We start from the raw sequence: 24569 nt of genomic DNA on the forward strand, positions 1-24569 counted from the left end.
CTGAATAGTCATGCCTCCAGATTTCCTTCACAAGCTGAACTTTTAAATTTATTAGCACTCTGATAGACTACAGAATTTCACCGAGTCTTGAACATAACAGATGACAAATGTTTTTTTTTTTAATTGATGGTTTAATGGAAAAGTGAGTTATCTATTGACTTCACACAAGTTTTGACCATCATAGTAAAATTAGAATAAACATAAATCTGGGCATTAGCATAATGAGTAGGTTTTTTGAAAACATTTGGCATAGTTAAGAAAATTAAATCATAGAGTCTACTTATTAGATGCCATCCTTCCAATGGTCAATGCTTTATGGAAATAGAGCCCTAGCCTTGTCAGCACTTAGAGGATAAAAGTTAATTTCAGGTCTTGATTTCATACACTAGGAAGAACTACTATCAGAATAAGCCTACTTAAAAAATAAGACAAATGGCAGCCTTCAGACAAAAGCTTACTGAGTCAAGGTTAGGGCCCATAGAGTCAGAAAGACTAGTGTTTCAATCATGGCTCTGACACAGGAAAATTATATAAACTTTGAATCCAAGTTTTTCTCATGTGGAGTAATGCCTCCCTCACAGAGTTGTTACGAAGAATAAAACAAGATAATAAATGTAAAGTAATTACCACAGTACATAGCATATAAAGATCAGTCAATAATTGGGAATATTATCATTTCTGCAATTTCCTTTTTTTAAAATATATTTTTCTATTTTTACAAACACTCCCCCCATTCACTTCGTAATTTCTATTCTACTTTCTATCTCTGCAGATTTGCTCTTTCTATTCATCTCTTACCTTACATACAATTCTTGCTCTTATGTGCCTTTCTTATTTTACTAAGCATAATTTTTTCAAGGTTCTTCCATGTTGCAGTTATGTCTCCTAACTTTATTCTTTCTTACGGCTGAAGAATATTCTATTGTATGTATGTGCCACATTTTGCTTTTGCATTCATTTGTTGATGGATATAGGATGTTTCCACCTTTGGCTATTGTGACTAATACTGCTATAAATATTGGTGTACAAGTATCTGTTTGTAACCATGTTTTTATTCTCTTTGGATGTACACCTAGCAGTGGGATTGCCAGGTCACATGGTAATTCTGTATTTAACTTTTGAGGAACTACCATATTGCTTTCCACAGTTGCTGCACTATTTTACATTCCCACCAGCAAGGCACTATAGTTCCAAATTCCTCTGCATCCTCTCCAATATTTGTTATTTTGTGCTTTTTTTTTTTTTAAATAAAATCATCCTTTTGGGTATTAAATGGTATCCATTGTGGTTTAGATATGCATTTCTCTAATGGCTAATGATGCTGAACATCTTTTACTGTGCTTATCGGCCATTTGTATAACTTTTTTGGAGAAATGTCTATTCAAGTGCCCATTTTTTAATTGGGATGTTTGTCTTTTTATTGTTGAATTGTAAAAGTTCTTTATATCTTTTATATATTTTGAATATTAAGCCCTTATCTGATATATGGTTTGAAACTATTTTCTCCCATTTTGTATGTAGTCTTTTAACTTTTTTGATAATTTCCTTAAATGCACCAAAGTTTTTAACTTTGATGAAATCAATTATTTATTTTTTGTTGCTAATGCTTTGATATAATATCTAAGAATCCATTGTTGAATCCTGGGTCATGAAGATTTGCCCTTATGTTATCTTCTAAGTTTTTACAGTTTTAGATCTTATATTTAGGTCCTTGATCCATTTTTTGACTTTTGTATATCGTGTAACTTCATTCTTCTGCATGTGAATATCCATTTTCTTAACACCATTTGTTTAAGAGACTATTCTTTCCCCACTTCATGTCTTTAGCACCCTGGTCAAAAATCAACTGGCCATAGATCTGTAGGTTTATATCCGGACTTTTAATTCTGTTCCACTATTCTGTTTATCTATCTTTGGGTTAGTACCACACTGTTCTGATTACTGTCACTTTGTTATATAATTTGTGATTAAGAAGTGTGAGCCCTCCAGTCTTTCCAGTCTTGTTCTTCTTTTTCAACATTGTTTTGGCTATTCATGGCCCCTTGCAGTTCCATTAGTTTATTACGAATTTGAGAAGTTTTCCCATTCTGCAAAAAAGAAAGTCTGCTGGAATTTTGATATTGTATTAATTTGAATATTGCTTTGGGTATTATTGACATATTAACAATATCAATTCTTCAGTCCATGAACATGGGATGTCTTGCCATTTATTTAGGTCTTCTTTAATTTCTTTCAGCAGTGTGCTGTAGTTTTCAATATATAAGTCTTTTGTATCTATGGTTGAATTTATTCTTAGATATTTTATTTTTTTTACATGCTATTATAAATGGAATTGTTTTCTTAATTTTCTCTTTGAATTGTTCCTTGCTAGTGTATAGGAATACAATTATTTTTTGCATGTTGATCTTGTACTCTGCCACTTTGATGAACTTATTTATTTGGCTATATCTAATATTTTTCTTGTGGATTCCTTTGGATTTTCTATATATAAGATCATGTAGTCTGCAACTGGAGATAGTTTTTCTTCTTCCTTTTTGATTTTGACACCTTTTATTTCTTTTTCTTGTCTAATTTCTCTGGTAAGAACTTCTAGTACAATATTGAATAGACGTGGTTAAAGTGGGCATCCTTGTCTCGCTCCTTATCTTAGTGGGAAAGCTTTAAATCTTTTACCATTGAGTATAATGTTAGCTGTGGATTTTTCAATAACAGCCTTTATCATGTTGAGAAAGGTTCCTTCTATTTCTACTTTTCTGAGTGGTTTTATCAAGAAAGGGTGCTGGATTTTGTCAAATGCCTTCTCTGCATCTGTTGAGAGAAATGTGTTTTTATTTTCTTCATTCTATTTATGTATTACATTGATTGATTTTTGTATGTTGAACCATCTTGCATTCCTGGGATGAGTCCCACTGCTCATGGTGTATAATCTTTTTAATATGTGGCTGGATTCAGTTTGTTAGTATTTTCTTGAGGATTTTTGCATCTATACTCACAAGGGAAATGTGTCTGTAATTTTCTTTTCGTCAGATGTTTTTAACCAGGCTTTGGTATCAGAGTAATGCTGGCCTCATATAATGAATTAGGAATTGTTCCCTCCTCTTGAATTCCTTGGAAGAGCTTGAAAACGATTAGGATTAATTCTTCTTTAAATGCTTGATAGAATTTGCCAATGAAGCCATCTGGTCCTGGTCTTTTCTTTGGTGGAAGGATTCTGATGATTGCTTCAATTTTTGTATTTGTTATAGGTTTGTTGATGTTTTCTATTTCTTCTTGAGTCAGTTTGGGTATGTGGTGTATTTCTAAGAATTATTCCATTTCTTCTAGATTATCTAGTTTGTTGGCATACAATTATTCATAATATTACAATCCTTCAAATTTCTGTATGGTCAGTAGTGATATCACTATTTTCCTTTCTGGTTTCAGTTTGGATATTTGCATATTTTCTCTTTTTTTCTTTGTCAGTCTTGCTAAAGGTTTGTCAATTTTATTGATTTTACTCAATGAACCAATTTTTGTTTTGTTTATTCTCTCTGTTGTTTTTTCTTAACTTTTTTATTAGAGAAGTTGTGAGTTTACAGACCAATCATATAAATTACAGGATTCCCATATACCACCCCACCACCAACACCTTACACTGGTGTGGAATATTTGTTACAAATGATTATAGCACTTTTTAGTAACTGTACTATCTTTTTAAAACAGTAGTTACCTTTGTTACAATGGACAAAAAATTATTAAAATAGTACTATTTAACTATCATCCATAGTTTACATTAGGTGTATTTTTCACAATATACCACCCTATTATTAACACCTTGTAGTAGTGCCATACATTTGTTATAATCATGAAAGAACATTCTTTACTTTGTACTATTAATTATAATGCCTCGTCCATAATAGGGTTCACTGTTACACAGTCCTATGTCTTTATCTTTTAATTTGTATTCTACTAACATACAAGACCCAAAGTTTCCCCTTTACCCACACTCACCTATGTAATTCAGTGCTGTTAATTACACTCACAATTATGTGCTCCCATCATCACCAACCATTTACAAACCTTTACAAATTACAAATTAATCATCAATGCCTCATTCTCTAACCCCAATCTATCCCCTGGTAACCTATATTCTAGATTCTATCTCTATGAGTTTGCTTATTATAATTAGTTCATATCAGTGAAATCATACAGTATTGTTCCTTTTGTGTCTGGCTTATTTCACTCAACATAATGTCCTCAAGGTCCATCCATGTTGCCACATGCACCAGGACTTCATTCCTTTTCACAGATGAATAATATTCCATTGTATGTATATACCACATTTTGTTTATCCATTCACTGGGTGATGGACACTTGGGTTGCTTCTATCTTTTGGCAATTGTGAATAATGATGATAAAAACACTGGTGTACAAATATCTGTTTTGAGTTCTGCCTTTCAGTTTTTCAGGGTATGTACCTAGTAGTGGAATTGTCAGGTCATATGGTAGCTCTATACTTTGTTTCCTGAGGAACAGCCAAACTGTCTTCCACAGTAGCTGAACCATTTTATATTCCCATCTCTGTACTGTTTTTCTGTTCTCTATTTCATTTACCTATGCTGTAAACTTAATTATTTCCTTTCTTCTGGTAACACTGGGTTTTCTTTGCTCTTCTTTTTCTAGTTCCTCAGATGTAAACTTAGGTTATTAAATTGAGATCTTCTTCATTAATACAGACATTCATAGTTATAACTTTCCCTCTGAGCACTGTCTTTGCTGCATCCTCTAAGTTTTGGTATTTTGTGTCTTTGTTTTCATTCACCTCTAAGCATTTTCTAATTACCCTCGTAATTTCTTCTTTAACCCATTGGCTGTTAAAGACTGTACTGTTTAATTTCCACGTATATTTTTTTTAATTTCCCCTTTTTCTTCTGTTACTGTTTTCTAGCTTCATTCCATTGTGGTCAGAGAAGCTTTATCACAAGGTTATACTTCATTTGGTGTCAAAAGACAATGTAACTGTGAGCCTTGTACTTCTGAGACAAGGACTGCTGGATGCTAAAAATGGCCATGACCAAAAGTCTTTCTCATCTAACTACATTTTCAGTGACCACATTTCTGAATTGTTCAGTTTATAAAGACACAAGGGAATGTGTACTTTAGAAGGGAATATTTTATCTCCGTTCCTATATTTCCTTGATGAGGAAATTTTTCTAAGTGTATTCCTGACCTTCCTTTTTGTCTTTTTATTTACCATACACCTGGAAGGTGCGTGGTTTATTCTTCTTCCTCAGAAACAAGCTGTCTGGAGGCAGCAAGCTACCTCTGCTACCCTTCCAGGAGCAGGTTCTTCCTCCTCTTATGAGGAAGGACCTGTCCATCCACTTAGTTATGCTCTCTGCCTAATTCTGGGGTTTCTGCTAGGAAGTCCATTTGGCTTTCATACTAAGCTATATTCTCCAACTTGTCTTTTATAAAAAATAAAAGTGATGTTTTTGGTTTCCATGTGTTACTTTTTGTTTTAAAATTTTTCAATTTGTTTAGAAAACAGCCAGGGCTGGCTATTTTGTTATTTCATATACTCCTCATACCTGAAAGTTGATATCCTTTCTGAATTCCCTATCATCAAAAAGCTTTGAGTGTATGGTATACAAAACCCTCCAATCCAACAAATTCCATCATTACTAGCTTTCAGAGCCTCCATTCAAGACCCACTAAAACCAGCTGAGAGTTGTTTTTTTTTTTCCCCCAATGGAGGTAATTCAAGTCATTTCTTTGTATTTTAGGAAGTAGTTAGGAAAAAGCCTTATATTATCATTTGGGGTTTTCTAAGTCTACTGTTGTTCTTGATGTTGAACACTGAGGGGGAAAAAACTTGGCTTTTTGTACTGGGAAAAGGCAGACAAACATTCTATGTACAAATATAGGCAGATCTTCAAAGCTCATTTCATTTGTGAACAATTCCTGAGGAAATGAAATATACTTTTAGACAACCTATACAGGAGGCAGGTAAATAACTCATCATACATCCACGACATTTTTGAGCACACTTACCTCAGCTGTATGTTTTGCCACATGTCCCACGATGACAATGACCTTCCCTTTGAAGCTCTGGAGCATAGAAGTACAAGGGCCCTGGGTAAGCTCCCCTTCTGCAGTGAATGCTGTGCTGAATGGAATGTTGACACTGCCTGAAATGTGGCCCCGAATAAAACTGCAAAGAAACTTTTAAGGAAAATATTTATTTGTGTACAGACTCGAGTGTGTGAGTAAAACACACAGAGGTAACTGCTTTCCAGAAGACAGCACTACCCAACATTTTCCATGCTCCAGTACATTAGTATTTTATCTAAACAAAGAACAGCATCTCAAAGAAAAAGAAAACAAATTGTGAAAATGGAGAGGAAAAGAGAATGGAAAAAGATTAATCAAAGATGTAAAGAAGATCTTCCTTATTAAATATGAAAGAGATTAAATGCAGCAAAGCAACAGTAATTACATGGGTTTTGCAATACCCATGTCTTTCAGTTCATTTCTATTATTGTTACTATTTTAAAGTTCTGAAAATGATACAGGCATGCGGATAGTCTCAGGTCTAACTGGACACTGCAGAAATCTATCCACTTTGGGTAAGCAACTGCTAAATGGGATTCTATTCAGGATTGTTAAGTCATTAGCATTGGTTGGAAGCACTTTGTTGTAAGATTATTTCTCTAGTTAACTTAGCTGACATTTCCATTATTCTAATTTTCTGTTCTCAGAAGGGGGTGACTTTTCTTACTGTACTTTTACTTTAGAAAAGTTCTAATAGTCTTATTGACTATTACATTTGACTTAGGAATTAAAAGCATCCATTAGCTTAAAAAATTTAGAAATAGCATACAATTTTAAGGAAAAAACCTATGGCTCAGAAAGTAATTAAAAAGTACAACTAAAGGAATGAAAAGATGATTTTTTACATAGAGTCCAGAGAGGAAGAAATTCTTAAACATTATTCATTAATCAAATAATTCTTCAAACATAAGTAAAATAACAATTGTGAAAACTGCTCTGAAAGAAATATGCATGATGTATTTGATGGGATATGTCAATTTGGGGAGGACAAGAAAGGTTTTCCCTGAGAAAGAGATGTCTGAGTTAAAATTTGAAGAATTAATAGAAGTTAATTAGAAAAAGGGATGGAATGGAGGTGGGCAGGCTGGGGTAAGGAAGAAATGACTTGTAGTGTGGAGGCACATGACCAATTGGGATAAATGAAGGAAGGCCAGTGCCAGTGGAATTTAGAGTGCAAGGAGGAGCATGTGGTAAGATGCTTCTGGAAATGGTCACGAAGGCCAGATCATGCAGGCCTTGTGAACCATGTTGAAGAAATTGGTCTTTGCCGTAAGAGCAATAGAAGTCAAGAAAGTTTATAAAGCAGATTAGTACTTTGGCAGCAATGTGGAGAAAGAAGTCCAAGCAATATCTCTTCCCTTCTTTAGCAATCATAAATGATGACCAAGAAAGGATGCTTATGCTTTTACAGCAGCATTTTCTGTTAAACTTCCACTTTCGTTCTTTAGGTATGTTCTTTAAAAAATGGAAAAGTCATAGAATTTTAAAAAGTTATGGTACCAGCCATTAATATTTGCCCCCAAAACTCATCAGCCATCCCTGCAGAAGGAGAAAAATTATAATTATATATTGACTTGAAAGTTTCTCTCTTGCCCCAGAGTTTTACCTTCTTTTAGAATACTACTTCTCTTCATTTCTGTCTTTCTCTTTAATAGAGAGAGGAGAAATTCAATGCTTCTGTTCTCAAGAATGACTCTGGAGATTGACCACACATTTTACATTTTAAAATTTCTAGTCAGCTGCTGTTTCATCATTTTTTTTCTTTAAAGAGAAGCATGTGGAATTAATAATGAGGGAAAAGACCATAAAAAACTTCCGGCAAGCAAAAAGAAAGACAGAATCAACATTAGCATCACAGTGGACGTTTAGTTAGAATCTCCTAGAATGGGCAGAGAATTAATGATCATGGGCAGATCACCCCTTGATTTCATCAATACTAGTTTCTCAAATGTTTACAATTATTCACTGTTCTCAACCATAGTTTTCATGAATAACAATGACTCTGCCCTCAGAACATAATTACTCTGCTATACACTTTTATTTTCAGTAAAGATATACTCAAAAAGAACATTTTTGACACTGCAAACTAAGGACCTAACAACTCAAATATTCTCGGCAAATGTAACTATCTGTCAGGTCTGAATCAGCTGCCAGAGGGAGTTTCTGTGTTCATCAAATAGCTCCTATCAACTGTTCACATCTTTTCTTTCTAGTGCAATACAAAAAGCAATACAAATTTACCCTACTCAAATGCTATGAGCAGACATGTGTGAGTTGCCTGCCCAACTCCCATTTCTTGTTGGAAGAGGCTTTAACCACTGCCCCTGATGAAAGGGGTGAGCCTACACTGTCACGTTGGTGTTAGATGAGCCCGCCACAACCATGGCTGACTGGATAGTGGGGAGGTGAGCGTGAGGTGGATAGCTGACGCAGGCTGAGTCGATCAGATTCTCTCTCTTGAAAATCAGAAATAAAAGACATAAAGACAATGATCAGACTGTAATGATATAAAGTTACATTTGAGTGCTTCCTACAATTTTTTTAGCCAAATATATTTAGAAAATTAGAAGTCTTTGACTCTTGAAGTAAAAATTTTTATTTTACAAGACAAAATCCGTGAATATTAGGTTTAAAAAACTACATATCTGTATCCAAATAACAAACATCCATATTTGTAGCCAAAATCATAGATAAGCATCTGAGTGATTTTGTGAGTTCAGTATCATGCATTTATTTTATGATTTTATAGAAGATTTTAGTCTAACCTGCTTTTTAGTCACTAAAGCATACAAACTTATCCTAGAATTTTCTTTGGGTTGTGATCCATGGTTTAATGTTAAAAAAATACTCATGTTTAAATGTTAAAATGCTTGACAAAATAGGATGGCAACAGTGTTTTGAGGAAGAGCAAAGTTATCCAAAGTGTAAAACTATTCCAAATCTTTTTCAGGCAATTTTGACACTTCAGAAGATGAGGCACAAAAGAAACAAAGCCTTAAACTACTCTTCCCCAATTCTTAGTCTAGGTTCAATCAAAAAGTCCTGGAAAACATCCAAAAACACTCTTGTCTTAAAAATAGCCCATTAAGCACGAATGTTTGTAGACAGGGTGGTCAAACCTCCAAATCTATCCTTAACTGCATTACTGGCAAATGGTTGAGAAAGAATGAAACTGGCCTAGTTACGTATTAATATATTTACAATAAACATTCTCTTTTGTTTAAATAGATTGGACAATGCAGACAGTTTTGGTTATTTAAGGATCTTATTTCTTTGGTGATTATTTAAGGTTCACTGTCTACAATACAAATTCTCATGTGACACAAACATCATAAGATGAAGTAGAACTTCTTTGGTCAATTTCTAAACATCTGAGAGGCTGTCAGATTATACTGTAAAGATAGGCATTTGAATACTTATTTCACCTTCTGAGCCCTTCACAAACACAATGAAATACTAGGTATTTGAAAAATGAGCAAAGAACAGATTACTGTATATTTTGTGTTAATTGGAAGAATGGTAATTGAGTGAAACAAGACACTTACTGATAAATAGTGATACTGAGTGACCAAGGTCAACTGTGATCAATCCTGGGCTAAATCTGAGAAGGAGAGCAAAATGATAGAGCATGTACTGAGAAAACACTTTCTCTATGCCCTAAGGACTTAGGTTTTATTTCATTGTATTTCAGTGGAAGACAAGTATGTACAGGTTTGTATGGTAAGGTAGTGTTAGAAATGAACACACAACTATACATATTCTAAGATTATGACTGCCACTCATGGATTTCCTTATATTCTATATAAACATCTGAATTCTCTGTATTCACCTTTACATTTTAAAAGTCACTTCCTGTCAGCATAAACACATATATGGGGTTAAAATTATCTATACCTAAAGAGATTCTATTCTGAAAGAGATTCTATTCTGAAGGTAGTATCCAACAATTAGACACTATGCTATTTACAAACTAGGAACTTAAAAACCCACAGCTGCAAACTACCCCCAATCCCAATAAACCTCAATAGTGTAATCCCAACAATGTCCCCATGATTTTCAGTTTGGTTTTGGTAAGAGAGGCAATGGCACATATAAGCACCAATTTTAATCTTCCAGTGTTAATAAGACATTTCCTATATTAGGATTTTTGATGAGACACTTTAAGGAATTAAAAGAAAAAACACAATTGAAGAAGTCAGCAGTAATAGAAATAAAATCTCTACCATTAATAATAGCTATAAAAGCATAAAAGCATCCACTTATTGTAGCAGTCAGTTGGCCAAGTGTTTGAACAGAGCTGTTTACTATCCTGACCGCACTCTGCAATGTATTCCAGTAATGATATGATTTTTCTTTGGTTCCTTGTGACCTTATGCTAAACATCTTACCACATCTTGCAGCAAGCCATACTCTTGCCCCCAAACTTACCATTCAGCTCAAAATTCCATGTGGCAGACATTACCAAAAAGTTCTCAAGTGAGAATTACAGAAAAGATAAATTTTCACATTAACCAAAATCTGGTGGCCAAATGTACAAATAGATGAGAAAAAGTGCTATAAATTGCTTGTGACAAAAGAGTTAGACTATCCGAACAGTATTAACAGGTAGGGATGATGTGTGCTATCTTCTAGGTTTCTAAGAAAGATTTCCCTGTGTTCATATGTTGACGTAGTTATGAACACAGGGAAATCTTTCTTAGAAACCTAGAAGGTAGCACACATCATAACAATATTGCAAATAAGTATGTCTTACTTGAATTAAGCAGATAGGAAAAAAAATAAGTTCTAAAAATGAGATAGGTATTTGGGTAAATATTCGTATTCCAAATTACAAAAAGATTTATTTCTAAATACCTTTTAAATATTTGACAGCTCAAAATTCAACAAAGAAACAATCTCATTGTGCTGGTTTGAATCTGTTATGTACCCCATAAAAGACTATGTTCTTTTAATCCACTCTTGTGGGGGCAGACTTATTATGGGTAAGATCTTTTTGATTAGGTTGTTTCCATGGAGATGAGACCCACCCAATTGTGGGTGGGACCTTTTGATTAGATTATCTCCATGGAGATGTGACCCTCAAGGTGGGTCTTAATTAATTTACTGGAGTCCTTAAGAGAGCTCAAGGAGAGAGAGAGAGCTCAGAGCCAACACAGACTAAGGCACTCAAAGAGAAGCTGAGATGATCATTTAAACACATTCCGAATTTCCTCATGTCTGGGGGTTGTCTGATGCTGAAAGACTACAGAATTATGACTCCTTTGACTTAATTCAAAGAATGCAAATGAAAATTTACTAATCAAAAAATGCAAATGTTATTCTCTTTTACAAAATAAATTAATTCCAACAGGCTAAAAAAAAAAAGAGAGAGAGAAGCTGAGAGAGACATTTTGGAGAGAAACTAAGATATGTAATCCAGAGTTTGCCCCTGGGAGAAGCAAGCACGGACCCACAGGAGCCGAGACAGAAGCCCAGAGACATTTTGGAGAAAGCCACTGAAAAACCAGAAGCTAAACCTGGGAGAGAAGGTTCAGCAAAGCCAGCCATGTGCCTTCCCATGTGACAGAAGAACCCTAGATGCCATCAGCCTTTCCTCAGAGAAGTTATCTACCTCTTGATGCTTTAATTTGGACATTTGCATGACCTTAGAACTGTAAATTTCTAATAAAGCCCCACTGAAAAAGCCAATCTATTTCTGGTATATTGCATTTCAGCAGCTTTAGCAAACTGGAACACTTGTTTCTGTAATCCTAAAAGAGCACAGTACCTTTGTGTACCACCACATTTAGTGACATCTACCTCTATAGACAAAGCAAACCAGTAGGTCATCAGATCTCTCATGAAGGTATACAGACTTTTTTGTTGGTTCGCTTGTTTGCTACGTTGACTAATTATAATTGGTGTCACATATCTTTGATCCAAACTGATATACCTTTAATATATTCAAAACAGAAAGGATATACGGAATTAAGCCGATCATTTCCTCATATATAACTGAATAGCATTAACTGAAATAAAATTACATTTTTAGTTATCATAATTTGCCTTGCCAAATCTACTGCTGCTTTCTTTGAATGGTATTACCATCCTGCAATTTAATTTAAAACCTCATTTTTGACATTGCATCTCATCAGTGGCAATATCCTATATTCTACTGCTCTAAAAAATCCCATCCTCCTGTCTCTATTCTCATTATCACTTCGCTATTTTAGACACTCATTACCTTGAACTTAGACTATTCTAGTAGTTTCCTACTTTCTCTAATTCTTCTTTTCCCTTGGAAATTCCTTTTAGTCACAATATTGTCACAAGATTAAAATTTTAAAACAAAGTTCTGATTATCACATCCCTGCTGAAAAACTTTCAATGATTGCCTAAAAGATAAAGCCAAAATTTCTCAATTCAGCCTTCATGAAAAGGATCTCACAACTTTAATTCCAACCAAACTGAAGCACGTTCTGTTTCCAGTATGTGTTCTGCCTAGATCCCGTAGGAGCTAAAGAGCTCTGCCTACATAGCTTTTCTCCATATTTCTGAGTGTTCAAATACTGTCCATTTTTTAAGTGTTTCCTCCTATGGTTTTCCTTCCCACAGTATCTGTACATCTCTCATGATAGAATTTGATCTTGTAAAAAATACTAATGTACATGACATCTCTTCTTTAGGACTCCAAATAATTCATAGGAAAGATCTACATTTATTTCATTTTTGAATCTCTTACAATGTTTAATATAGTGCCTAGAATGCAACTTACATATTCAGTAAGTAAATGAATTTCAGAAATGTGCCAAATACCAGTGTCAGCAGCACCAGTATACTCTGGTGTACTGTATACCAGGTACCAGTGGCACTACTACCTACCAAGACTTGCAAGTGTCACAATACAGAGTCCCCTTTTGCCAGCACACACTGAGAAAAGCAAAACAGCAGCAAAAGTAATTTCTCTGGGTTTTCTCCAGCGCAGGTACCAACCCAAAGGGCCCAGTAGAACTGGTTTTAGGGCAAAGCTATAGAGAACTTGTTCTTTGTGACTGCAAATGTGAAGATATATTCATGCATCTGAAATTTCTGGGTGAGTCCATCCCTCTAGTTTTGCCTGCATCATCTCTCCATTCATCTAGCCAGCATGCTACATCAAAGTAATCTCTCTGAAATACAAATCTGAGCATGCTACTTATCTGATTAAAATTCTTTAGTAATTCCCCACAGCTTTTGGAGCAAACCCCCAACTGCTTTGCATATTATGCAACATTCTCCATGAAGTTGCCTTTGCCTACTCTAGTCTCATTTCCCATCACTCTCCTGTATTCCAGCCAACATATTTGTAATTCCCTGAATATGTCCTCTCACACTGCTCTGTGCCCTATACAGTATATTTCTTGAGTCTAAATGCCCTCCCTCTCTTTTTGCTGGGCTAACTTCTTGTTTTTTAAGAACCATTATGCATCATCTGGTTTAGGTGCCTACCTTTTAATTCCCTGGCATTTTGGGTATGTCTCAGACATAGACCATTTCACATTGTATTGAAATTATCTATTTAATGTGTCTGTCTTATTCACAAAACCATGAGCTCCTGGTGGACAGAGGCTGTGATTTAACTGTGTATCCCCACTGCCTGGCAAAGCAGGTCCTCAAATAGGACTGACTGGCTGACTGCATAAGTCTGTGTGGCACCCTAGGAACTGGGGCTAGGGATGGATCTCAGAGCAAACAGGAGCTCTTCCATAGCTATTGTTCCTCTCACAGCTATTAATTCAGATAGTGGAAAAATTCCTCAGCAGTAGGAGGATACCATATACCCCCACATTAAACAAGGTCCTCTCAGAAATGGCTATACAACTGGATGGACCTTTTAACTCAGGTGGTTTGAACCTAGAACCAAAAAGGATGACAAAATCTTACTAAACCTCCTTATCATTATCTATCCGGCTCTGATCACAAGTATCTCTAAATTACTTTGGAGAAGTTTTTAGACATTAACTATTCAGGAAAAGTCTAAGTCTAGAGAAAAATGAATAATACATTCACTAAGGATGAACAATTTTTAATTAATCTTAAATTAATTATTTTTTTAATTTCAAAATTTCTTTTCTTTAACTTCGGATATTAAAAAAAGCAAAAGGTAAAGTTTTACAAATAAAACTGTAAAAAAAACTCAGCCTTAACCTTGAACAAAATAAGAATATTATTCCTTCAAAGAATTTGTTTACAGATAACATCATTTGGACATGCTCCTTCGTATTTTAATTTTCTGTGATTATGTCTTAATTGTAAAGTTGGTGAGGTTTGTCTTCACATCCTTCTGCATTCCTTTTCTGGACTCCTTTTTTGTCCCCCACTAGGGGTAGAATTAATTCTCTCTAGTGTGCTTTTCCTTACCAACAATCACACACACAAAGCACACACAACTGATAACAGAATAAAATACTTCCTCTCAACAGGGAATAGTAGTATCACACACTCAAGGACTAAAGCTTTAACAGTAGAATTTTAGACATCGGACATGGAAGGATTTTGGGGGGTGGTAAGGTTGTCCTTTACACTTATGTATATCAGTAGACAGTATCTTATTTTGCCTAAAGATAAGGTTGCCTCCCTTCCTTTTATAAACTCATTCCAATTGTTTTACAGAAGTAAAATGATGGGAATAAAGACAATCTTAGACATTTAGTCTCCTGAAAGCACAATTTAGGAAAATAAAAAGTTCACACACATAAAGATGCAAAGATGTGTTAGACAGTTTTCCCATTTAAAGGAACTAAAAGGCAAAACAGAGGATAAAAATTAAATGGGAAGACTATAAACAACTTACAAAATATTCTAAACAACACTTTAAGAATAACTTCTTTTGCATAAGGGGGAGGTATATTCAGAAAGTTTCTTTTTGCCTCTACTGCATAGGATTTCAGTGTATGGCAAAGGAGAAAGGAAATAATTTCAAGAATATATTAGTATGAAATATTTAGATGCTTCTTAACAACTAGACTGGTAAATCCTCATAAATCCTAGTATAATTACAAAGATAACCTTGGTGAAAATTAAGAGTTACTCTGCAAAGACAATTATTTAAAAAAAACCAAACAGTAAAATGACAGCAGAAAATCCTACATTATTACTAGTCACTTTAAAGGTACATGGTTAAATGCTCTAGTCAAAAGGCAAAGATTGGCAGAATGGATAAAAAAATTTGACTCAAATATATGCTGTTTATAAGTGACTTACCTAAAATTCAAAGACAATAGAAGGTTGAAAATGAAAGGATGGGGAAAAAATATTCTATGAAAACAGTAACAAAAAGAGAGCTATTTTACTATTTCTCTGGTATCATAGTATAATAACATAATCTCTCTGGTAATAAGGGGTAGCTATACTGATATCTGACACAATATACTTTAAATAAAAAACTTATGAGGGACAAAGAAGGTCACTTTATACTAACAAATGACCAATTTCACAAGGCATAACAATTTTAAATATATATGTACCTATCAGCAGAGCCCCAAAATATATGAAGAAAATATTGACATATTTGAAAGGAGAAATAGATGGTTCTGTGTTAATAGAAGAAGACTTCAATACACCACAGAACATCTAGACAGAAGATCAGAAAGGAAATAGAACACTTCAATGATACTGTAAGCCAACAAGACCTACCAGATATACATAGAACACTTCAACCAATGGCAGCATAATACACATTCTTCTCTAGTGCACATGAGTGATTTTCCAGGATAGAGCATATGTTAGGTCACAAAACAAGTCTCAATAAATTTAAAAATATTGAAATCATAAAATGTTTCTCCTCTGATCACAATAGAATGAAGCTAGAAATCAATAACAGAGGGAGAACTAGAAAACTCACAAAAATGTGGAAATGAAACAACACACTCAAATAACTAATGTGTCAAAAAGAAATCACAAGGGAAATTAGGAAATATCTTGAGGTGAATGAAAACAAAACCACAAAATACTAAAACTTACGGGATGAAGCAAAGGAAGTGCTGAGAAGGAATTTTATACCTCTAAATGTTTTCATTAAAAAAGATTTCAAATCAGATACCTAACCTCCCACCTGAAGGAACCAGAAAAAAAGTGAGCAAATTAAACCCAAAATGAGCAGAAGGAAGGAAATAAAGATCAAAGAGAAAGTAAATGAAATGGAGAATAAAGAAAAGTATAGAAAGAATCAATGAAACCAAAAGTTGGTTCTTTGAAAAAATCAATAAACTCAACAAATCTTTAACTAGACTAACAAAGAAAAAAAGACAGATGATGTAAATAACTAAAATCATAAATGAAAGGGGGGGACATTCCTACCGATTACACAAAAATAAAAGGATCATAAAAGGATATGATGAACAATTGTATGTCAACAAATGAGATAACCTAGATGAAAAGGACAAGTTTCTAGAAACACACATGCACCCTACAATGACTGAAGAAGAAACAGAAGTTCTCAACAAACCAATAACAAGTGAAGAGACTGAATGAGTCATCAAAAACCTCATCCAAAAAAGAAAAGCACAGGAGCAGATGGCTTCTCTAGTGAATATACCAAATACTCAAAGAAGAATAACATCAATCCTACTCAAAGTCTTCCAAAAAGTAGAAGAGAAGGGAACACTTCCTAACTCATTCTATGGGGTACTACAATCTTAATAGCAAAGTCAAATACAGATATCAAAAAAAAAAAAAAAGACCAATATCCCTCATGAATACAGATGCAGCTCCTCAATAAAATATTAGCAAACTAAATCGAAACTAATCTACATTAAAAGATGTATACACTAAGATCAAGTGGAGTCTATGCCAGGAACGCAAGGTTGTTTCAACATAAGAATATCAATTAATGCAATACACCACATTCATAGGACAAAAGGAGGAAAAAAACCATGATCATCTCAACTGGTACAGAAAAGGCATTTGACAAAATCAAGCATACCTTCTTGAAAAAACTCTTAGAAAACCAGAAACAGAATAAAGGGCATATATGAAAAACAAAAACAAAAACAAACACAGTTAACATCATATTCAATGGGGAAAAAAGGAAAGCTTTCCATCCCTGCGATCAGGCATAAGACAAAGGTGTCTGATATTACTCAACATTACACTGCAAGTTCTATCCAGAGCAATTAGGCAAGAAAAAGAATTAAAAGGCATCCAAATGAAAAGGAAGAAGTAAAACTTTCCCTATTTGTAGATGACATGTTCCTATATGTAGAATATTCCCAAAAAACACAACAAAGCTACTAGAGCTAATAAATGATTCATCAAAGTGACAGCGTACAAGATTAACATGTAAAAATTAGTGGTGTTTCTATACGTTAGTAATAAACAATCTGAAAGGAAAATAAAGAAAAAAATCCATTTATAATAGCAACTAAAATAATCAAATATCTAGGAATAAATTTAAGCAAGGATGTAAAGGACTTGTACATGGAAATCTACAAAACACTGCTAAAAGAAATTAAAGTAGACTTAAATAAATGGAAAGACTTTCCATGTTTATGGATTGGAAGATTAAATTTTGTTAAGAAGTCAATTCTACCCAAAGTGATTTACAGATTCAACACAATTCCAATCAAAATTCCAACAGCCTTCTTTGCAGAAACGGAAAAGCCAAGCATCAATTTTTTATGGAAGGGTAAGGGGCCCTGAATAGGCAAAATCATCTTGAAAAAGAATAATAAAGTTGGAGAGTTCACATTTCCTAATTTTAAACCTTATTGCAAAGCTATCATAAAACAGCACTGGATGGGCACAAGGACCCACATATAGACCAACAGAATCAAAATGAGAATTCAGATGTAAACTCTCATATCTTTGGCTAATTCCACTCAATTAGGAAAGAACAGTCTCTTCAACAAACGGTGCTGGGAAAACTGGATATCCACAGGTAAAAGAATGAAGGAGGACCCCAACTTCACACCATACACAAAAATGAACTCAAAATGGATGGAATACTTAGATATAAGAAAACTTTAAAACTCCTAGAAGAAAACATGGGAAACATCTTCAGGACCTTGTGTAAGGCAATGGTTTCTTAGATTTTACACCAAAAGCACGAGCAACAAAAGAAAACAGATAAAAGGGACTTCATCAAAATTAAAATATTTTGTGCATTAAAGGAATTTATTATAAAGTTAAAAAAGAGAAACTACATCATGGGAGAAAATGTTTTGAAACCATGTATCTGAAAAGGGTTGAATATTCGAATATATAAAGCACTTCTATAACTCAACAACAAAAAGACAAACAACCCAATTAAAAAATGGTCAAAAGACTTGAATAAACATTTCTCCAAAGATGATACAAAAATGATCAAAAAAGCAATCAAAAGATGCTCAATGTCATTAGTGTGATGATTAAGTTCATGTATCAACTTGGCCAGGTGATGGTGTCCTGATGTATGGTCAAGCAAGCACTGGCCTGTTACTGCAAGGACATTTGTGGTTGCTTGATAAACCAGATGGCTGGTTTATTAAATCATCATTCAATTGATTGCATCTTTGGCTGATTATCAAACGAAGGGCATGTCTTCCACAATGAGAGAATTCAATCAGCTGGATTTAATCCAATCAGTTGATGACGTGTAAGGGAGAGAGAACTTTCACTTCTTCAGCCAGCTAGCCTCTCCTGGGAGTTCACCAAAGACTTTCATTGGAGTTGTCAGCTTGCTGCCTGCCCGACAGTATTTGGACTTGTGCATTCTGCCCTATGGAATTTGGACTCGTGCATCCTGTCTTACAGAATTTGGACCCTTGCAGTACCCACGGTTGTGTGAGACACCTTCATAAAATCTACTTACTAGATATCTCCTATTAGTTCTGTTTCCCTAGAGAACCCTAACTAATACAATTAGCCATTAGGGAAAAGGAAACCAAAACCACAACGAGATACATTTTACATGCACTAGAATGGCTACTATTAAAAAAAAACAACAGAAATTAACAAGGGTTGGAGAGGATTTTGAAAAATAAGAACATTTGTTATATTGTTGGTGGGAATGTAAAATAGTACAGCTGCTGTGGAAAAGTCTGGTGTTTCCTCAGAAAGTTGATTATAGAATGACCATATGACCCAGCAATTCCATTTGTAGGTAGGTATATACCCCCAAAACTGAAAGCAGGGATTTGAACAGGTAATTGTACACCAATGTTCATAGCAGCATTATTCACAATTGCCAAAAGATGGAAGCAACCCAGGTGTCCATCAAAGATGAATGGGTAAACATATTTGGTATATACACACAATGGAATGTTATTCAACCATATAAATGATTGAAGTTCTGTTACATGCTACAACATGGAGGAACCTGGAAGATATCATACTGAGATAAGCCAGACATAAAAGGACAAATATTGTATGATCTCACTCATATGAAATAAGTAGAATATGAAAATTCATCGAGTCAGAAACTAGAATTCAGGCTACCAGGTGCTGGAGGGGAGACAGGAATGAGAAGTTAATACTTCATTGGTACAGAGTTTCTATTTGGGGTGATGGTAAATTTTTGGGAATAAATGGTGGCGATGGTAGTATAACATTGTGAATAATTAATACTACTGAATTGTATATTTGAAAATAGTTAAATGGGGAATTTAGGTTATATACATATTACCAGAATAAAAATTTTAAAACAACATAGAATTTATAACAAGCAGTGAGCCCTAATGTAAACTATGGGCTACAGTTAATAGTATAACTACAAATAATATTGTTTCATAAATTTTAACAAAGGTACCCCACTAGGACAAAATGTTAATAATAGGGAAAACTGTGTGTGGTGGTGGGGAGTGTATGGGAATTCTGTAATTTTTGCATGATTGTTTATAAACCTACCACTGCTCTAGTAAAAAAAAATGAAAAAAAGTGAGTTAGTAACATTACATAAGTGATAAAGGAGATAATAACAATTAAATAGACATATAATAAAGTCTTAAGCCAAGAATATAAATCTCCAATTGTGAATTTTCAAGAATCAGTAAGATTAGGTAATAAGGTAGTATGGGCTTTTTAGTAACTCTGAAATCACACTGCAGAAACTTCTGATACCTTCTCTTGGCTTCGATGGCTTTATCTCCTTTGACGTCATCTCTTAATACACTGGTCTCTTTGCTGCTTCAAAATGCCAAGCATGTTTATACAGCAGGATCTTTGCCCTTGCTGTTCCTTCTGCCTAGAATATCCCTTCCCATATCATTCATATCCTGTCTCTTCACATTATTTAGTGCTGCTTAAACACCACCTTTTTAGAGAGGCTTTTCTTGAGTTTTTTTATCTACACTAATACTCTTCATCACTCTTTATCCTTTTCCATGATGTATTTTTATTTATAGAACTTATTGCTATGTGAGACCATATCATAAATGTTTATTATCTATCGCTTCTATTAAAATGTAATTTCTACAAGTGTAGTGAATTTGTCATTTTGTTCACCAACAAATCTCCAAACATAGTACACTGACAGCTAATAAGTAATTATTAAGTGAATGCACATTAAATTAGATGAGGGTTTCTGGCTCTAAATTCTTCTTCTAAATTCTGTCTTGCTTCTTGGCTTAAAGAGAGAAGAACTTCAGAAGTCACTGGATCAGTTACAGAATACAAAAAGGCTTATATACTGCCAACTGTTTCTTTATGACTTTGAAGGGTATAGGTAAGAGACTGTGGGGCTCTGATGTCTGCAATCCTGCCTTCTTTTCTTCTATGCATATTCTCTGGGTACTTTCTAGGTGCCAAGGCTGGTCTAGGGCAACAAAGATTTAAAGGACACGAGCCCTGTACCTGCCTGGCTTCCTTCCTTGGAGATTATGTCCTTGTTGATGTGTTTTTAGCTTGAACCACATTTGGCATCTGTTACATGCTGTCTCTACTGTCCATTTATTTTTCATAAAAAATATTTTAATGTTTCATATTCCTCATACAAAAGGAAACTTGGTGAATAAGAATTATGTTTTATGTCTTAAAAAATTATCCATAGCATTGAGAGCACCATAGAGAGTAATATATCCTGATTGCTATTATGATGATGTCATTTAAAAAAATCAACCTTCACATTCCAATAGACTGATTTTTTCCACTGACATTATGAGTCACTTCATTACTATGCTTACACATTTCCCTTATATTTTTAATTACTTGAAAACAGGGTTTAATAGAAAGACATGCTACTTATTTCTTCACAATGTAATCAAATGGCAAGTATCACAATAGATTATAAAAGATTTATGTGTTTTTCTATCTTTGGAAAGTCATAGCTAGATAGTTTAGATACCTCAATGAAAAGGATCTTATAATCCACAATTCTCCATTTTTCATTGTATTCTGACACTAGTAGAGACGTAATGATAACCAATGACCCATGAAAAAAGTTTAGCTAGTGATTTCTCTCAAAGTATGATGATATTCAGGTACCAATATTTGTTTTTTAGTGGTAGGACAGGGGAATAAACTATGTGGTAAAGTAGAAGGATGCTAGAAGGAAAAAGGCACATTTTGATGATAAATGGCCAACTTTAAGAATATCTTTGTTTCAAAGCAGGCTTGATTTCAAAACAGAATTTTAAAAGGTTCACAAGTTGTTCCTTCAGGATGGTCATAAAAGATAAATGACTTTATTTTCCTTTCTTCATACCTAGGACCCATCCCCACTCTAAAATGGCACAGAACGATATTGATTATCTCCTTCTAGCCTGCAATTTTAGATAGTAAAACCACCTGCTAGGTCTCTGCCTAGTGTGAACTCTGGGCCCAGTACTGTGGGAATGGCACAGAGTAACCTCTATGTTGTGACTTATCCGTAGTCATTAGTGAACAATGTTCAGGCTAGCTGCTTTGCTTTCTGTTGTTCTGTTTGTATTTATCCTGTAGAAAACAAAGGAGCATATCAATGAAAAAAATCAGACTATGAGGTTTGGAAACCTTGGATTAAGTGTGATTTTTATATTGTGCATATTTTTAAATTTCAAATAGTTGAATTATTTGAAAAGAAATATCAGAGGAGTGGCATATGCATAACATATATTAATTACTTTGGTAATAGTTGTTAAAATTAAAATAGGGCATTAGAATGTCATGCTTTTCTGGTGGTTTCATGAGAGAATGAATATGACCAAAAGGTCAAGCAAAAGACACATAACTAAAAAGTTAAAAACATTAAAAGTATTTTACACTGTTAAGGTAAGAGATCAGAGGGACTTCAAAGAGGTCCCTAGCTAGTAAACTGGAATTTACTGCTTCTTTTGGGAGTCTACCTATCCACTCTGCTGAGGAACTTCCATTATCCCTGAAGCCCTAACAGGGACATTAACATTTATACTTTCTTCAAACTCAGGGGTCTCACAGTTTACAGAAAATAAAAAGTAGCAACTTTTCACAACAACATGGGGATGTATCATTTGAAATAATGGGTTCTCAAACAGTATTCTCAGTAACCTAAGATTCTACAGATTGCTTCAGGAATTCTGTTAATGCATGGTTTGAAAAGTTGAAATGTATTATACAAAGACTGGGATTGAATATACGCACGTGAAAATTTATCATATGCCAGTTTTAACATAAAAGAAACCATCAAACTGCCAGAAATGTGAACTTATGAAAATAATTATTATAAAATTCTAAATTTATATTTCATATGTTGGATTTCTAAGAAAGATTTTATTTAAAAAGGGGATTGCCCTGAGGAACTGGGGAAAAATGTGGAAATATTAAACTTCCCCACCTGGGGAATTACTGGTATTCTCACAAGTGATGAGGACTACCAATTTAGAAGGTCCAGCCCTCAATCTTGGGGTTTGCCCTTATAAAGCTTGTTACTGCAAATGAGAGGCTAAGCCTACTTATAACGGTTCCTAAGAGTCTTCCCCAGAGAACCTCTTGTTGCTCAGATGTGGCCTCTCTCTCCCTGAGCCCACTTGGCAGGTAAACTCACTGCTCTCCCTGCTACATGGGACATGATTCCCAGGAGTGTAAATCTCTCTGGCAACATGGGACATAACTCCTGGGGAAGAGCCTGGAACTGGCATCATGGGATTGAGAAAGTCTTCTTGACCAACAGGGGAAGAGAAATGAAACAAAATAAAGTTTCAGAGATTTCAAATGGAGTTGAGAGGTCATTCTGGAGGGTATTCCTTATGTGTCATATAGATATCCCTTTGTAGTTTTTGGTGTATTGGAATAGCCTAGAAGGAAATATCTGAACTGGTCGAACCACAACCTAGTAGCCTTGATTCTTGAAGAAGATTGTATAACTATGTATCTTACACAGTGTGGCTGTGTGGTTGTGAAAACCTTGTGGCTCACAATCCCTTTATCCAGTGTATGGACAGATGACTAGAAAAATAGCAACAAAAATTAATTGAAAAATAGGGTGGGAGGGGGGATGGGATGTTTTAGATTTTCTTTTTCACTTTTATTTTTATTCTTTTTTTATGTTTTGGAGTAATTAAAATGTTCAAAAATTGATTGTGGTGATGAAGCACAACTATATGATGGTACTGTGAACTGACTGTACACTGTGGATGATTGAATGGTATGTGAATATATCTCAACAAACTGAATTTTTAAAAAAGGGGATTGCTTTGTTAGAAAAAGTTGGAAAACCATTTTTCTAGCTTCTAGACTGTAGAGAATCAAGACATGCTTTATGAGAATCTGATGATGAAAATATAAGAACGGTTGAACTGTTACTATTTTGTAAACTGCTCTTATTTTAAAGCCAAAAAACCACCAGAAGTTATGTCAAATTAAACAGTAAATATCCTAGTGAAAAATATTTTAATGTGTTTTCTATTAGCAAATGTTTTCAAAATTAGAATAAATATTAGGTCAATATTGAGATCTGGGAAACTCTTTCTCAAGGCTCTGAGGTATACCAGGTATATACTTACTCTTTGAAATTGTCAAAATTTCTATTTATAGCAGAAGGATTCAAATGCCCTTAATTACAATAATATGCACCAGAGAAATAAAAAAACAAGAAAATATCCCAATATTTTGGCGTTTGGAAAACATTTTAAGGTCTCTGGTATGTAATGTTATGAAACTTCATGCAAATGTATTCTGGCATCTGGTTTAAGAGTTACTTAGCTATTTGAATTCACAGGAATCCCAGAAATGTTCATTGTTTTTACCACACATCCTTTAAATGGAAAAGAAAGCAGTATGAATAAGGCAGCGCCACCCTTTAAAACCACATGTGTAAAGGATACTCTTCACTATTTCGGATGTCAACCACCAGGAGCTTTGGTTTACTGGACTTTGTTTTCTTGGTGGGTGTTTTGAAATGGCCTGTCACTGTGAGTTCACACAAGTCAATCAGGTCCTCTGCTGAAATCCGGGGTGACACTTCTGACTTTAGGTCATTTAAAGGGATGGATTCTCTTGACTGAAAAACATATAAAAACAACACAAATATTGAGTGTATTATAGAGGGACAAACAATAGCCAGTATAGAATATCTTTAGACTCTTGAT

The 24569-nt window shown here is 34.4% G+C and overlaps 1 protein-coding gene across 6 annotated transcripts in view; it reads right to left on the reverse strand.

Moving 5' to 3' along the window:
- TBCK (TBC1 domain containing kinase) overlaps window positions 1–24569 on the reverse strand; it is a 288134-nt gene that overhangs the window by 24275 nt on the left and 239290 nt on the right. For 5 of the 6 annotated variants that reach the window (XM_037830400.1, XM_037830399.1, XM_037830401.1 and 2 more), the window contains exons 24-25: window positions 24306–24499; window positions 6034–6193 (exon numbers count right to left, since the gene is read on the reverse strand). In XM_037830400.1, the coding sequence (XP_037686328.1) occupies window positions 6034–6193; window positions 24306–24499 (354 nt within the window). The remainder of the gene's footprint in view (window positions 1–6033; window positions 6194–24305; window positions 24500–24569) is intronic. The other variant, XM_037830398.1, reaches the window with a different exon arrangement.

Source organism: Choloepus didactylus, chromosome 3 (genome assembly GCF_015220235.1).
Source record: "Choloepus didactylus isolate mChoDid1 chromosome 3, mChoDid1.pri, whole genome shotgun sequence".
Lineage (NCBI taxonomy): Eukaryota > Metazoa > Chordata > Mammalia > Pilosa > Megalonychidae > Choloepus > Choloepus didactylus.